Here is a 15,744-nt window from a genome sequence, read left to right on the forward strand (position 1 = left end):
GAAAATGTTGCTAGACAACGCCCGGTCACAGATAATGTCAAAGATGTCAAAAGAAAGATTCAACATATTGTGATGTCTTATAAATTGCTGTGTTACAATTTACGTAATAGACATGTTCGTGTCAAATTCAATACTGTGCGGTAGGATAGTGTTAAACAATTGACGATGGCCAATTAACCGCCTAATTGATGTAGGAACACGTAAAATAACAAGCAATTTGTGTCAACTGGCGATCCAATCCAAAGATTATCACACGCCTATCACGCAGTAACAATTTTCACAAACGCAATCTAAATTATCTTTACATAATCAAATTCTCACGATTGCTTTCGTTGACCTTTTTTACGTTAAAATTGTCATATCACAAATTTATCCGCTTTTTTAATTTGTGTTTAATGAAAGAGCAATATTAATGTGAAACTGTACAAGTTATTAATTATAGTAAAAATATAATTTTTCTAATAAATGTGCCGGTATGAAATTGTGAAATAAGCTAGAGTTCGGCATATTAACTTTAATTTGTATTTTATTTTACAGTAAGTTAAATGGCTGCTAGTTAATGCTAGTTAATAATGACTCCTAGTTTTAAGTACCTATATGATGAAACTGGATGCAATCTAAGAACATTATATAGCCCCTCGGAGTCTTGGACAATGTAGAACCCGTATGGCATTAGAACGAATAACAATCTTGTTTTGTTACAGTCTGCGACCTCTGTTTTAATCAACTCTCGGAGAAACCGCAACCATTTTACGCAAGGAAAATAAAGTCAAGTTTAACTTGAGATTTCGTAATGAAATAATGATTCATTGAGTTTCATTGACACCGTAATCAGAAAATAAAAAGTTACTCAGGATTTACTCATTGAACTATTTATATGGTTAATAATAAATCGTGTTTCCTCATAATATCAATCTAAAATATTATTCATCATAGCCCTCATAGATATGGAAAAAGCTATTATAATTCGGGTTCAACGACTAAGTGACTGGCAAAATGACAAAAATTTGATGTACTGCGCCAGCTACAGTACTAATGAGACGCCTGATCATGTTTTAATTAATTGAACATAGCATATTCTCCTAGTTCATTGTACTTATTCGCTGCCATATATGGACATCTTGAAACCTTTTTAGCTTTAAAAATGTAGATAGCAATATGGCAAAGCCATTTGTAGAGTTTATCTCTGGGCAGTGTTGTTTTTATAAACATTTCGATAAGACTCGAAACATCTTTCAATTGTTTGGAATTATTTGTGCCGTCAATAACAAAAATAGCTCATATTCACCCTTGAAAGCCTTGTTTATCGCTTCTGGCGCAAAAACGAAACCTTATTTAATGATTGTTACGACGAAATGTATAGAATATAAAGAAAATATTATTAAAGAAGAACACATGAACAGAATGATACAATAACGAATTCATAAACACGAATTTTAATAGCTGATGTCACCTTAGGTAGCACGGTCCACGGATGATGCTGTATTCATCGCCTCTACAGAAATAACAAGATGTATAAATAGTTAAACATCTATACTATGTATTTATTTACATTCGCACATTACCATTCGTAGGTATTTGTCCATACACACGAGTTTGATGACGACAGAACAAACAATGCAGCACACGAATAATTTACTTTGCGCAAGGTTAGATATTTACTTAGCTAAAAATATTACTGAATTTTTCTAAACCGACTAACTAACCTGTGCTCTATTGATGACGTCGTGAGGTCCTCGCCATGTGGTAGCGGCAGGAGATTTTCTTTTGGCTAGTTCTAAAGTAGCTTCACTGGGACAACGTTCGAACATAAGTACGCGTTCTGCTACGGATCCTCTGGTGAGGAATGGTCTGACAGGTGTCTGTCCTGTCGCAGATGCAGTCTCTGCTGCACCTGCACTAGAAGCCCTTCTAGCCCGGGCTTCAAATTTTGACCTCGCTTCGGTTACATGTGAACCAAGAGAAGCCCGTCTCTCACCACTAGCCCCCGCTGATGGTTTCCGTGCACCGGTATCGAGACGATCCTGGTATCGACTTTTAGCATAATCTACTAAAGATATTGGTGGAACTACATCAGGACGCTCTGATGGGCGTTCTGCAACAACTCCACCAGTTCTTAAGGCCCTAAGGAGACGTTCCTCTTCACGTGCTACTTCAAGCCGCATTGCTGCAGAATCTCCTCGCCTCACGTTAGCCACAGTCCCTGTGCCATTGCGTTCGGGTACCAAGTCTGGAGGAAGATTCATTTCCATAGTTTCTCCCGCAGTTTCTAAATGTTCTCGTCTCAGTTCCGGTCTCTGTTCTCGCCGAATGTCGGGCCTCTGCTCTCTTATTTCTGGGCGGTCTCTGCGGAATTCGGGTCGTTGTTTTATTTCAGGCTTCGGTTCTGGTTTCGGCTTTGTACGCAAACTGTCTGCCAGTTTTAGGCCGGGCGTGGGCCTACATGACAAAATTTCAGTAGGAGCAAGGCCGCGCGCTTTCCATGTTTGATAAATCGCTTCCGCATGATCCGATATCTGTTTTGCAATCGCTGCAATGTCTTCTTCACCGGTGTCTATCTCGCGGCGAGCTGTGGCGGCCATGGCTGGGCCGCCCGCGTCTTTCCGCGAGCTTCGCACAGTCAACTCTAATAATATCCGGGGATATCCATGAACTCACAAAGCACCATAACACTGAACACGGGAATGTGGGCACACAATTCACTCAGAGCTGAAAGAGACACTCGGAACAGCTGTTAAGATTGGACGCGCGTGGGGGAGTAAACAAAGGCGATCGCGTTGACGAAAGTATGAATGTAGCGTCGGCGGCGACAGACTACAAACCGGCGGCGGCTCGTGGCGCGGACTGCGGCGCGAGCCGGGAGGCCGGAGGACGCGCGCCGGCCCCGCGCCGCTCCCTCCCGACGCGGCCGCTCCCGGCACATGTCCTCCTTGCTCACTCGCTTAGCACCTGATAAAATTACAATTACTCTACTACGAGTCTAGACACATCGATACTTTCCACGCGGTTTATCATACCACCCACGGTATGGATTTCATTGAAGTTAATTCGATACTTAATAATGAATTATAATAACAATAATCTAATTTTAAAAACAATTTAGTGGCAGATTAATTTGAAATTTAACCCATGTTAATACAATATGTTAAAGCTTGGCACAATAAAAATAGGATTGCATTAATATCAAAAGTTGTTTGGGATTTTAACGCCATAAAGGTACACCAGAGTATAAAATACGCTTTTCCATATTTTGTATTAGTTAAACGTTAAGTATAAGTTATAACGTTTAAATACACATTTCTCCTCTATCCTAGAGATAGCACGCTAACCTTGTAAAATATAAAATAGAGCCGATTTATAAAAGCTCTACTTCGAGTATTCTATTGATTCAATTTTAAATTTTAATATTTTTACTGCTAATTATTTGTGTTTAATAAAATTAAAATTTAAAATATTGGTATGAGTACTATAGATAACTTACGATTGTCCTATTTCAAGTAAATCTTATCTCTTAAAAATATACAAACCGATTTAAAATTCAAGTGTCGTAAATACTACAATGATTACCTATTTTTATTTTAATGAAATGAACGAACTTGTAAATATTTGAGGGGATTTGTCCCTATAATATATTATAATTTTATAATTATTGAATAAAAAGCGATGTAACGTGAATTAGTCAATACGGTTACCAACATTTTAAAATTTATTCACTGTCACTTGTCAGACCTTGCCACGGAAAGGCCCCTAAAGTTTTGGAAATTAGGTCAAAATCAGCGGTACGAAATTGCGCAAATTGTCCTATAAAATTCGGGGGATTTGATGCTGTATGTTTTTGCAAGACTCATTGAATATTCTGTTTCCTTGGAGTCACTTTATTATTTATATCATTACATGTTTAACATGTGCATGCAACATGACAATATATATAATCTCTTTTGATGAAGGTTCTCAATTCATAATGGATTTACACTGAAAAAGTTAGCACAACCTAACAATAGATCCAATCCATATTAGTGTTTTCATTAACATATTTCATAACTTTCATTCGCCAAAGCTGGCATAGATCAACAAACAAAGTCGATCCCGTATAAATTCTTAATTTAGTTCAATTATTATTTTTGTAATTGTTATTTCAGCTGAGAAGGTATTGTACTGCCAAAATACTCTATTAATTACGTACAAACTACAAAACATTTCATATTAAATAAAAAAAACGCAGTAAATTGTTGCCTTTTGAAGCTGATTAAAAACATAGAGCTTTTTGAAATATATTTCTAAAAATATATCTTAATAAGAACTTTGTAATTGTTTGATATTTTCAGGAGCATAATAAAGCTCTAACCATCGGCATCTTACAAAAACTAAAAGGAAGTGAATCTCGCATCTGTTTGCAACAAAATGCGTCGTGAGCGCGCGCCGCGCCACGAATAGATCATGTCGTGTGTTTATTTACACGTTCCTATGTTTTTTACTCGTTTCATAAAACGCATTAGTGCGGTACATAAATATAGCGGCATTCCTTAGAATATGCATACGTTTAGTTCAACTTTTAACTCTATGTATGTCTACGATGTATTTGATGAAATTGATTACAATGAAATTGATATTACAATACCTACTTATGTTCGAACTACTATCTGGGATAGTACCTACTTCGCATAAAATGGTTTATTTTATTTTTCTTTGCTATAGAATGTAGAGCAATACAATTAACGCTTGGGTAAATAAAGTCGAGTTGGAAAGGATGTGCGATGACATTATATTTTATAAGATTTTCGGAAATATGAAATTTTGATATAAATACTTAAGTGCATAAAGGTAAAAATTATTATTTATAGATGCGTAGTTATAGTTTACCCGATAATAGAGCAAATAAGCCTTTTTTTCAGTCACCATTTTACTTTTTTTTACTTACGTAGGTAACAAATTGTTCAACAACGTAGGTTACAATTCTCCAGAATTGTTTATTAATTTTTATAACATGAACATATTTTTTACCTCTATCCAAGAAAGAATAAACTTTTTCTTTGAAATATTTGAACCCATTTTGCAGCGGTTACCGAGCTTTGCGCTTAGCAAGCAAGTAACGAACCATTTCAGATCGGAAAGGTTAGTTTTACTCATCAATTGTATCTTTCTTATACATATGTACTTACCCTTTTCTAAAGTATAATATTACAAATATACTTATTAAATTGCTTTCCAATCCTATCGATGCTATGGAGTGTTTGCGTAGATATCAGTCTAGCGTAAGTAATGCTAGGAAGTTGTTTACGTCTATAAAAGGCAAGATAATCTTTAATCTATGCCGCACAACTCAAAGAAACATTGGTTACCATATAAGAGCGACCCACCCATAATTTGCCTTACAAATACCTACCGCGAAGCACCGTAGAAATCGAAAGACATATTGCAAGACTAAAACGGGGAGAAAAGTGAAAACATGAATACGAATGAACCAAACTATACTTTGACGATCACCGTGACAAATGCTTCTATGTTCCGGAGACGTTCGGTGATAAGCATTGTTCCAAAGTTCAAACGTACAAGAGGATTCTATTGTTTAAAAATGAAGGTTTAAATGTGGGAAAAATATTTTGTTAAAGAATATAAATACAAAGAATTTTTTTGCTGCTTAAATAATTGTGGAATTACTTTAAAAGTAATGCGTTATTAATGTTAGCTCAATTTTCATCTTATCTTATAAGGTTGCCATATTATCTCTGGAATATTAACCATTGAAAAGTAATGTATTTTATATCAAATTTACTATTTCTACATATGCTCTACTAAAATATTTATTACAAAAATATTGTTAAATATTTTTATTTAATATCCATAACAACTAAAGTAGTGCAATAAATAGCCTAAAAATGGTCTATAATATATTAAGAAATGAAGTCAGTAGTCTACTGATTTAAAAAAAATAATGATTTTAAAAAATAGGTAATGAAGCTTGAAATCGAATTTAAATTAGAGATAAAAGCTCTGAAAAAAGTAACAAATAATCAGTAAATAGGCCGAGTAACAGTTAACACTATAAAAATAATTTGGAAAATCCAAAAGTGCACGCCTCATAATTTTTTTCTAATAATTATTTATTAATTATTATTTTTGTTTATTTAATAACAATTAAACCACATCGAATCAGACCGTGAAAAATGAAAGGGTTCTATTCCTGAGCATACTCAAGCGTAAGAGAAAAAAAAAGACTCGATTAGTAAAGTATTTCGGTCGCTATCGTGTTAACAAGAAAATCCTCCGCACATACAGACACACGGACGTCCAAGACAGAACTTTTTTAAACTGTTTTTTAACTAGTTTAAATAACAAAAATGACATCAAAAATATCATGAATGTTAAAAATAGTGTTTTTTCTTAATATGTGTGTGTATGTATTATCTTACAAGTGCAATGTATGATACATAAAGACATTTTTAAGTTTGAAAAATCAGATGTTTTGCGCGAAGTGACAGTAGTACCCACCTCAACGCTTCGCTTATGAGGCGTGCAATAGGTAAGTTATCTTAGCCAGAAAAATTCACATCATAATCAGTAGAGGTGTTTCGTGGATTAAATCAAAGTTGTTTTATTGTACAATGATACAGAATCAATTTTATTAATTTGTAATTTGCGTATTTGTAATCATGAAATCTAATACCAACAACCTTATGACATCGTGTTCAATAGTATAAACTATATTTTATGAAAGTACCGACGTATAAGTACTAAAAATTGTTGCATAGCATGACCGGGAAAGCATTTGAAGTTATCGAATATTGCTACGTTTATCGAAATCTTAGTCAAAATGTCAAGAGGCAATTCGTGCAGTTACAGGCTACCCTCTCGAGGTGTGGCGACCGTTGACCTGTTACAAAGGAGTGCCACGGAATCACCACACAGGTGGGGTTGCACCCTAATATGCGTTTTTTTTATTTTATTTAAGTATATTTGTATCAAGTGTTGAAATTAGTGATTATTCATGTTATTTGGATACCTATTGTAATGATATATAGCGGGACTAACCGATAAAAAATACTTTTCCTGAATTCTACCTTTTTGGCTACATTTTACTCCAACTACGCTTTAAAATTTAAATAGATAGAGAAAGGCGCAATCTATGAAGAAACTAGAAGTACATCGAACACCTTTGTTAATAGAATAAATTGGATGTGGCGAATTTATTTATTTTTCGTATAATTTGTATAATACATAATTTGCATTGAATCATAGAGAACACGTTGTTTAAATAACAGAATGTTTAAAGTCCTTACAGCGAAGACAGGCAAATATTTATTTTCACACAAATTCTCGGCAATTGATTAAATACGTTTATCTAATATTCATCGTGTAACTTTTTATTACACACAATTAATTCTAATAATAAATTTTATGCAAAAGAAGTATTATTTTAACATAAAATATATATAGTAAAGGTGAACGTGCTTTTAAATTTGACAAGTTCACGAAACTACAATGTCAACATCAAAATATCAGTTTGACATTTGTACATTTTTATTTTAGCGGTAGTTTTAAACTGCGTCGCCTTTAAATTAAAATTATTTTCTATCATGTAAAGTTTCTAGCACGTTGAATGTTTATGACGAGTTCTCACCTTTCAATGAATTTGATAAAAATTGTGTGTATTATACGTCGATGTGAAAATGGTCTAATCGTCCATCCAAAGTTCTGATGTTCCAATTATTTATATATGCTATGGATGCAGCTAAAATACCAGATGATACACGAGATTGGAATGCCTTAGATATATTTATTTTCTCTAATGGCCAGCATTGTACTCCACCGAGGAAGTACCATTTGCAATCAGATGAGCTAAAAAACTGGGATTCGACATTGAGATGTTTGGCTCATTCGCAATATGGATCATTGTGAGTCCTCCTATAATATAAACTGTTCATCGATTCTCCAATATCAATTCAAAATATAAGATTGTTTTGGGTCACATTTTAAAATATACACTGAAGACATAAATTAATACGTAATAATAATCTGTCAAAAAGCCTAAAATATTTAGTTATAATATTTTTAGACATGACCTTGATAGAACTATACTCGGTAGAAGGTAAGAAAGTGGACGGACCTCTAGAGTTAAGTAATGATGCTGCATATGTAGCTGTCACTCCACCCGATCCTTTTATACAAGCTGGCTATGACAAATACCTTTTAAAAGCATCAAGGTATAACCTTTTTTGGTTTTTATTTTTTTTATCGAATCATCTATGCGTTAATAAAAAAATCGAAGATAATGATATTTATGGTGATTATTTGTATACTTCTAGAAATTCTTATGAACTATAAAATATAAAATGATAGTTCTTATTATTTTGTTAAATAAAATCTAATCAAATATACTTACGTACATTATACATAATGTATCTAACATATTTTTCTGAGATTTAGAAATTTATCTTATTGTATTTATGTATGGTAACTTTTCATAGATCTTGGGAGAAACGACAAGAGAAAAGATTAGGTACACTAAACCCTGCTGTCCAAGGTACATTACAAGAAGTATTAATTATATTCTCAATCAATTCACAAATTATATTCTCCTTAAATTTGCTTCTACGTTATAATATTTACTTGTTAGATTTTTTTCAGACGATAATAATGTTGGTTTTTCATCTATTAAAGTAAATAAATCATCAAAAGACAGCCCTATTTTGAATGTAAGAGTTATTTTAAAACATATTTTGATATTTTTATAGAAATTGGTTGAATGATGTAGATAGTGAATATTTTCCGAATGTTATAACATGCATATACTTTTTGCTTTGATTGGTATTGAACAGGATGAAAAAGAAAAATTTAAAAGTAAATCAAACATACCGATCAGAAATTCTAAACGACCTAACTCTCTATCCAAGAATTCATTGGAAAAAAGAAAAGTACTAAACCCAAGAAGTACAGTTTTACGAAAAATTAATAACTCACGATTATCGTCTAATACTACTCAGTCTTCTCAAGGAAAACCTACTTCTACTGCAAAAAATACACATCCAATAAGCAAGGATACGCTTAACTACGTGACACTTAAGAATAAACCAATGACGAGTACTATTCTTGAAATAGAAACATCAGAATCAAAAAAAGATGATGAAACACATACAAATGAAGTCAATGCACCAAATCCTAAACAAAGTGTAAGTAATTTGTATAGAGAGAAAAGCAAAAGTGATATTGTTTTGGAGAGTATAATTGCAAAAAATGACATTGAAAAAGAATCTGATATACAGCGTAATGTATATCGAAATTTAGAGAGCGATCCTATATCATTATTTGTAGATGCTGATAAAGGTTTCACGACTATCACAAATAATAAACCAAATACTCCACCAACTTCACCATTAAAAAGTAACGAAAATGTCAAGGATCCTAATAAAAATAATATAAACATACAATCTATTCAACAGGAAGAAATTACCAAAGAAATCAAAAACAATAATGATTTAGGAACTCAAAAAAGCACTATTTCAATTACAGACAAAATAAAAAGTAGGCACAATCACGAATGTACCATTAATTTCAACTTGAACATAGAAGTCAAAGATTTTAGTGCCCATTCTAAGTATAATAGCGATACATTTACTAAAAGTATTCGCTTAATTTCTGATAAAACTGCCAAACAATCACAAACCAATTTACAAGTTGATTTAGACAAAGATATTATAACAACGAACAATTATATTAATCAACTGAATGCAATTGATCCACTTGATGGACGCAGTGGTTTTGGATGTCAAAATAAAGTTATAATAATAAGATGTTCGTGTAACGAAAAGACTAGTCATAATTCCCTGGCACAAAATAATGCCAATCCAAAAGAAAGTGCTGTTGTGTTATCAAAAGACGAAAACATTTCCGAAAGGTAACCATTAATCTTTAATTTTGCCTATCTCAGTTTTTAGAGCATACAATTTATAGAGCTATCCTAATTTTTATATGTAGATTTGAAGATGTCAAAAATATACAAGATCAAGACGAGGAAGAAAACAAAAGTGTTACAATAAAACCAGAAAGAATGATAAACCGTGAAGACACAACCAGTAAAATACTAAGTGTAAAAGAATATAATGTCTCAAAGTCAACTTGTATTCCTGAAATTTCTGAAACACTTTCGAAATCCTCCAAAAACCAAGAGGATGTGCAAAACTGTGACAAATTAACGATACCAAGTAGTACACAAACTGAATGGTGTAATATTCTGGTATGTTCTTTGAAAGCTTATTTTTTTAATATCTTGCATTGAGAGTTTAATACATCGGATCACAAAATATTATTTTATAGTTCAACAAATTTTGATTTCAATTTCATTAATTTTTGATCTATAAAGTTTTAGTTACAAAAATATGGAATCAAAAGCCTTCAACGATTTATTTCTTGTTAATTACAGGTAGAAGCGAGGTGTAATGAAGAAGGAAACTATTCTTTCCATTTACCATCAATAGAAAAATTAAAAGAATTTAATTTATAACATATATTTGTCTAGTTTTTTCACACCGTGGTTGTTATTAGCAACAAAAATTTAAGCTGAAAATATGAATTTTTATGACCAAAATCCTGCATAATCAAACAAAAAATGTTAAGAAATTTGTATCATCATCATCCTTATCAGCCTACATTTGTCCACTGCTGAAGATTGTATACTTACTGCTAATTTAGATAGGGTACAATGGACGGTTAATTGAGAGCAGCGATAGGAATAATGAAAAAAATACCCTTCTTATACTTTATTCAATAACAATACTACAGAATACACTATAATAAAATAAAAATACTCCGCTAAAAGAACACCTCCATTGTTACCATAAATCTGTAATTGATCTTGATAATCTTTTAATTTCCTTGCCAATATGTTAAGTGGTTTTTGTCCAATATACTTAAGCTGTGCCTCCGATAAATGTTGCAAATTTTGAGGTAACATTTCAAGCATGACCTGTAATATTTTTAATGAATATAAATCTCTACGTATACACTTTATTAGACCATTAGCTTTTCCCGCAACTTTGTGAGCGTGACCTAACCCAGCCATAAATCTGACATCAAATAGAAAAGGATCAACTTTGCCGGCCATTTTCATCCCTAAAAGTAGAATTATCAAAAACCCTAAATACATAAATAAATGTACATATGTAATATCTAAATTCATCATCTATCTCCATAACTCAACGTAATGCAAACTTACTTTAGAAGTGATGCCAGACATAGCTTTTGGGTTGATAGAACTAAGATGATGCCCTGAAACCTCTGCTAATAAAAGTCCCAGGCGAGCTACATCGTTAGCACTCCAGCTATACGACTTTCCTAACACCTAAAAAGTAGCGCCTATATAAATATTATAGTTAACTCTACAGTTCTTTGTTTCATACTTTATTGCGTCTATAAAACCGAAGGGCGTTAAAGTTTTAGGAAATCATTATTTTTTTGTTTAATATTTTAAATATTGATATTGACGGTCAGTTATACTACTGAGTTCTTAGAAAGCAATCGAGGTACATCATTGATATCATAGTAGGTAGATATAATTTATTAGAAAACCTTTTAAAGGCCTCTTTCTATAAGTAGGAGAAAATTAGCTCTACATTTTTTTATTATTTCTCAACTAACTTGTGTTCTCATCATCAGAGCGAGATAGAATCGTCTTTGTAACGGATCGCAGGCATGAATATGATAAAATACCTGAAATTTTTTTAAATATGTAAGTCTAATAAATAAGCGATGGATGGTAATATTTATAACATTATTAAGTACCTACATTAAAAAAATCGACCATCTAAGTTTTCATTGAACTTAACATGAACATGAACTTAAATGTGAACATATATTATGTGTGTAAACATATATTACTAGCGACCCGCCCCGGCTTCGCACGGGTGCAATGCTGATACTAAATACACTACAGAAAAATTGTGAACGTTGTATAGGTATAAAAATATAGCGGCCCGCTCCGGCATCGCAATTCGCACGGGTATAAAATACATAGCCGGGCGGCCGCAAACGCTACGTCCCGCAATTTTTAAATCTGTAATATCTTCGAAAATATTCACTTAAATCATGCGGTGTAAAGGGCCATATAGATCTATATTAAATGAACAATGTATCCATGGTATTTAATTGCTTAAGGATTAATGCTGTATTGGTTAAAATCGCTTCGAAAATTAGCCATTATTTGTCGTAAAAAGTAAATGACAAAAAAAAGTTATTGTGGGTTATCCATAAGAGATAGACATATACCATCGCGGACTTTTCTGTAGACCTTTTCAATGTGTATAATACTTAGTACATTATTTTGATAAAACTCGTAGGGTTCAGCCTGCGTTTGCAATGTAAGCGGAATAAATGTAATTTTTTACGACATCACATTAGAAACCTCAAAAATAACAGTACTTCTCCACTACTTAATGGATCTTATTATACATATAAACCTTCCTCTTGAATCACTCTATCTATTAAAAAAAACCGCATCAAAATCCGTTGCGTAGTTTCAAAGATTTAAGCGTACAAAGGGACATAGGGACATAGGGACATAGGGACAGGGAAAGCGACTTTGTTTTATACTATGTAGTGATGATGTTCGTCAATCGTGATACGTTTATAACCGACTAGCTTTCCGCCCGCGGCTTCGCCCGCGCAGTCAAAGAAAAACCCGCATAGTTCCCGTTCCCGTGGGATTTCCGGGATTGCGTTATTTTCCCGGGATAAAAAGTAGCCTATGTCCTTTCTCGGGTATTAAAATATCTCCATACCAAATTTCATGAAAATTGGTTCAGTAGTTTAGGCGTGATTGAGTAACAGACAGACAGACAGAGTTACTTTCGCATTTATAATACATATTAGTATGGATTGCAAAAGCGAGAAACCTTATTTTTTAAATTTTAAAGCTTAACTACGACGAGTAGTTAGCTGCTCTTAAAAGTGCGTTCTTAATTACATACTTCTGCATCATTATTTCGGTCGGGGGAGGAGAAAATTTTGCATAGAAATTGTATAAAAGGATCATATTATAGACATACAAACACGTATACCTGGTGTGAAAGCTGTAAGAAGGTATTTTCAGGCACCCTTCTCATGAATGTCATAGGCACGCCGCATAGTAAATTGTTCATTAAGTTTAAATATCTAGGCTCCGACCACTTCGGATTTAAGGTTATATATCTACTAGCTACCAACCCGACCTAGAAGAATTTTGATATATCGTAGCGTTAGCAAATTTTAGGAGATTCAATATCTATATAGTCGTATATCAACGAATTAATTCCTTTTTCACATTACGCGTAAACTCTACAGTTTTTGAAGGGCCATGTCTCAATCATAGCCATCCATTGCCAATATGTTAAAAAAAAAATTGAAAAGTTGCGCGAATAATTTAAAAAATTAAGAAAACTTAACGACCTTATATAAACTTTTCTAATGTTACCAAACATCTATCGGGTCAGATTGTTAGATAATAAAAACTGGATAAATATGTTGACTTAATGATTCTAAGCTGCTAATTTATTACGTCGTACCTTAAATAACTAACAGTATGACGTCAAAAGATGGATAATTTAAAAAAACCACAACTTCAATGTACCTACTCAATATTAAATGTCTGCACTGAGAGTTGGTTTGTGATATTGTAAAATAAACAATCCAAATAATTTGATTATCACGTTCATAGTGTTAAACTTTTGGAGCCATTACCGATAGCACACTTTTGCAATAGTCGGTGACTGTCAACCTCCGAACTTTTGCGTAATTCCAAACTGTGCTCTCATCAACTTGGCCTTATAGCCTAGAATCTATGCTTTGTGGTATCAAATACTGCATAAAAATGCGTTTATATGCCTTTTTCCTGTTCGTTTATTTCTTTAACAATACAGAGACGAACTTAATTCGTAGCATTTTATCAAAAACAAAGTGATCCTATAAGGGTTCCGTTTTTTCCTTTTGAGGTACGGAACCCTAAAAAGTAGCTCTATATTTAATTAAAACGTTTTTCTTTACTTATCTAAGACTTAAAGACAACCTAATAGTTTGTACAAAATATTATTCTAAGTCGTATGTAGGTATGATGTTTCGAAATCCGTTTAAGTATACATAACTTGCCTCATATTTCCTACTAACTCATAATAATAATAATCAATGCCAATACAGTTTAGTGTGTTCGGATAATGTGTATTTTATCTAAAAGGAACGAAAGGTCTTTGCTAGAAGTAACAAACATTCTTAGTTGATAATATCAGTCTCGGATCCTCATTTCAATATTATACCTGATGTCTATCCAAGTGCGAGTGAGTTCCAATGTAAGAGAGGATTCGCACGTCACTCAAATTCAGCTTCGACATTTCTTTTCCGTTAACATATCTGAACAATGGACGATACTTAGCCAGGGTCTCGTACGAAATCTCACTTGTGTCTTGATCACCTTTGACGACATTCCACATGGCTGCGAGTTTCTCGCGAGCTATTTTCATCATGGATATCGTTCGAGCCTGCAAAAACATTTAATGGTATGACCTATAAGACACTGCGGTAGGTAGTTCTAACACATGAACTGTTACATACATACATAGGTAGGTTATATACCTACTCGTCGCAATTCAAAATTATTATAAATATATAAATTCAAAATTCATTAACATGTTGCCTAACACCTTATATACATTTTAAGGTGATAATATGTACAACAAAGTCTTATATCTTCGTGAACGTGTAAACATATTTCACTTACAGATTGAAGTACATAATCAGAAGGCAAACGGGATATATCATCTAAATCTCCATACAACAGTATTGCGAATGCATTCACCGCTGTTTGCATATAATCTTTTGTTATTTTCAGGCTACAATACCCACGATGTATGAACTCTGCCATTGGTAGGTGTACTCCACTCTTATTCTGGTACAATTCACTCCTGAATAATAAAAAAGAAATACATGCGGCTATATTCTGGCTCCAAGGCCAGGAATTTCTGAAAAGTTCTGTTAAAGTGACAAATTTATCATAGCCACCATACCACTACTACCATGTTCATTGTATTTTGTATTAATTATAGTCATGACCTCCTGTTTTATGGTAAACGTAAAGGCATAACAGAAGAGAGTTCAGAAACAGTTATCAGATAAAATATAATTTTAAGCCTGTAAGCGGAGACGTAAAGGTCTACCTTACATCATATTCTCTACTATTAGTAAAGCTTGATAAACCTGAAAATTTTCCCATCGGGCTGATGCAAAAGCTTTGCTGTTTTGTTCTCCTTCTTATCTAAAGTGAGTCGCTTTCTTTCTTCCATACCTATGATACAAAATAATAAATTCCAGGCTTTGATGCAATAGATACTAAGAAGTCTTAAAACGTAGCTCAGGATCCATAAACTGCGTAAAAAATCAACTTCCTTTTCTTACAATCGATCTACTTATTGACAAAGGAAAATAATATTCACATCTATAGCAAAAGATCAATTTGTTTAAGTACAAAAAATAAATATATTATTTGCAATAAAAATTGGATTCTAAATCATAAAACAAATGCACACTGCATTAAAATGTTCAATACTTGCCATCATATGAACCGTTTCCAAAAATAACTTCCTCAATATTTCTCTGTAATGCAATATATGGATCTAAAAAGAAAGCTTCAATTTTAATTGAAGTATTTCTGGGATCGATACTTTAGTATCGATCCCAGAAATACTTCTATAAATAAATCATACAGTAATTAAATATTTCGTGCATAAT

General features: G+C 33.0%; 2 protein-coding genes across 2 annotated transcripts in view; both read right to left on the reverse strand.

Annotated features, from left to right (window-relative positions):
* The window catches only part of LOC149489904 (uncharacterized), a 97,326-nt gene extending 94,462 nt beyond the window's left edge, over positions 1-2,864 (reverse strand). Inside the window, exon 1 of the mRNA XM_089714674.1 lies at positions 1,707-2,864. Coding sequence (XP_089570800.1) covers positions 1,707-2,582 — 876 coding nt within the window. The 5' untranslated portion in view covers positions 2,583-2,864. The remainder of the gene's footprint in view (positions 1-1,706) is intronic.
* Positions 2,865-10,549: 7,685 nt separating this feature from the next.
* Positions 10,550-15,299, reverse strand: LOC149489909 (uncharacterized). Its single transcript, XM_089715085.1, has 7 exons — positions 15,214-15,299; positions 14,738-14,921; positions 14,277-14,498; positions 11,632-11,703; positions 11,210-11,335; positions 10,831-10,960; positions 10,550-10,554 (listed from the first exon to the last, which is right to left on the reverse strand). Exons 1-7 carry the CDS (start codon positions 15,297-15,299, stop codon positions 10,550-10,552), a joined length of 825 nt encoding a protein of 274 aa, XP_089571211.1.
* Between the last annotated feature and the right edge of the window lie 445 nt (positions 15,300-15,744).

Source organism: Colias philodice, chromosome 3 (assembly GCF_061535455.1).
Source record: "Colias philodice isolate Cphi_HAF_F1 chromosome 3, ilColPhil1 Martin Lab GWU primary, whole genome shotgun sequence".
In the NCBI taxonomy this organism is placed as follows: Eukaryota; Metazoa; Arthropoda; class Insecta; order Lepidoptera; family Pieridae; genus Colias; species Colias philodice.

Coding starts and splice junctions, on each gene's coding strand:
- LOC149489909 (XM_089715085.1), bottom strand. CDS start 15,299: ATGGAAGAAAGAAAGCGACTCACTTTAGATAAGAAGGAGAACAAAACA. Junction 11,336..11,631: donor CTCTGATGATGAGAACACAA/GTTAGTTGAGAA, acceptor GCTACTTTTTAG/GTGTTAGGAAAGTCGTATAG. Junction 10,961..11,209: donor TGTCTGGCATCACTTCTAAA/GTAAGTTTGCAT, acceptor AAAATATTACAG/GTCATGCTTGAAATGTTACC.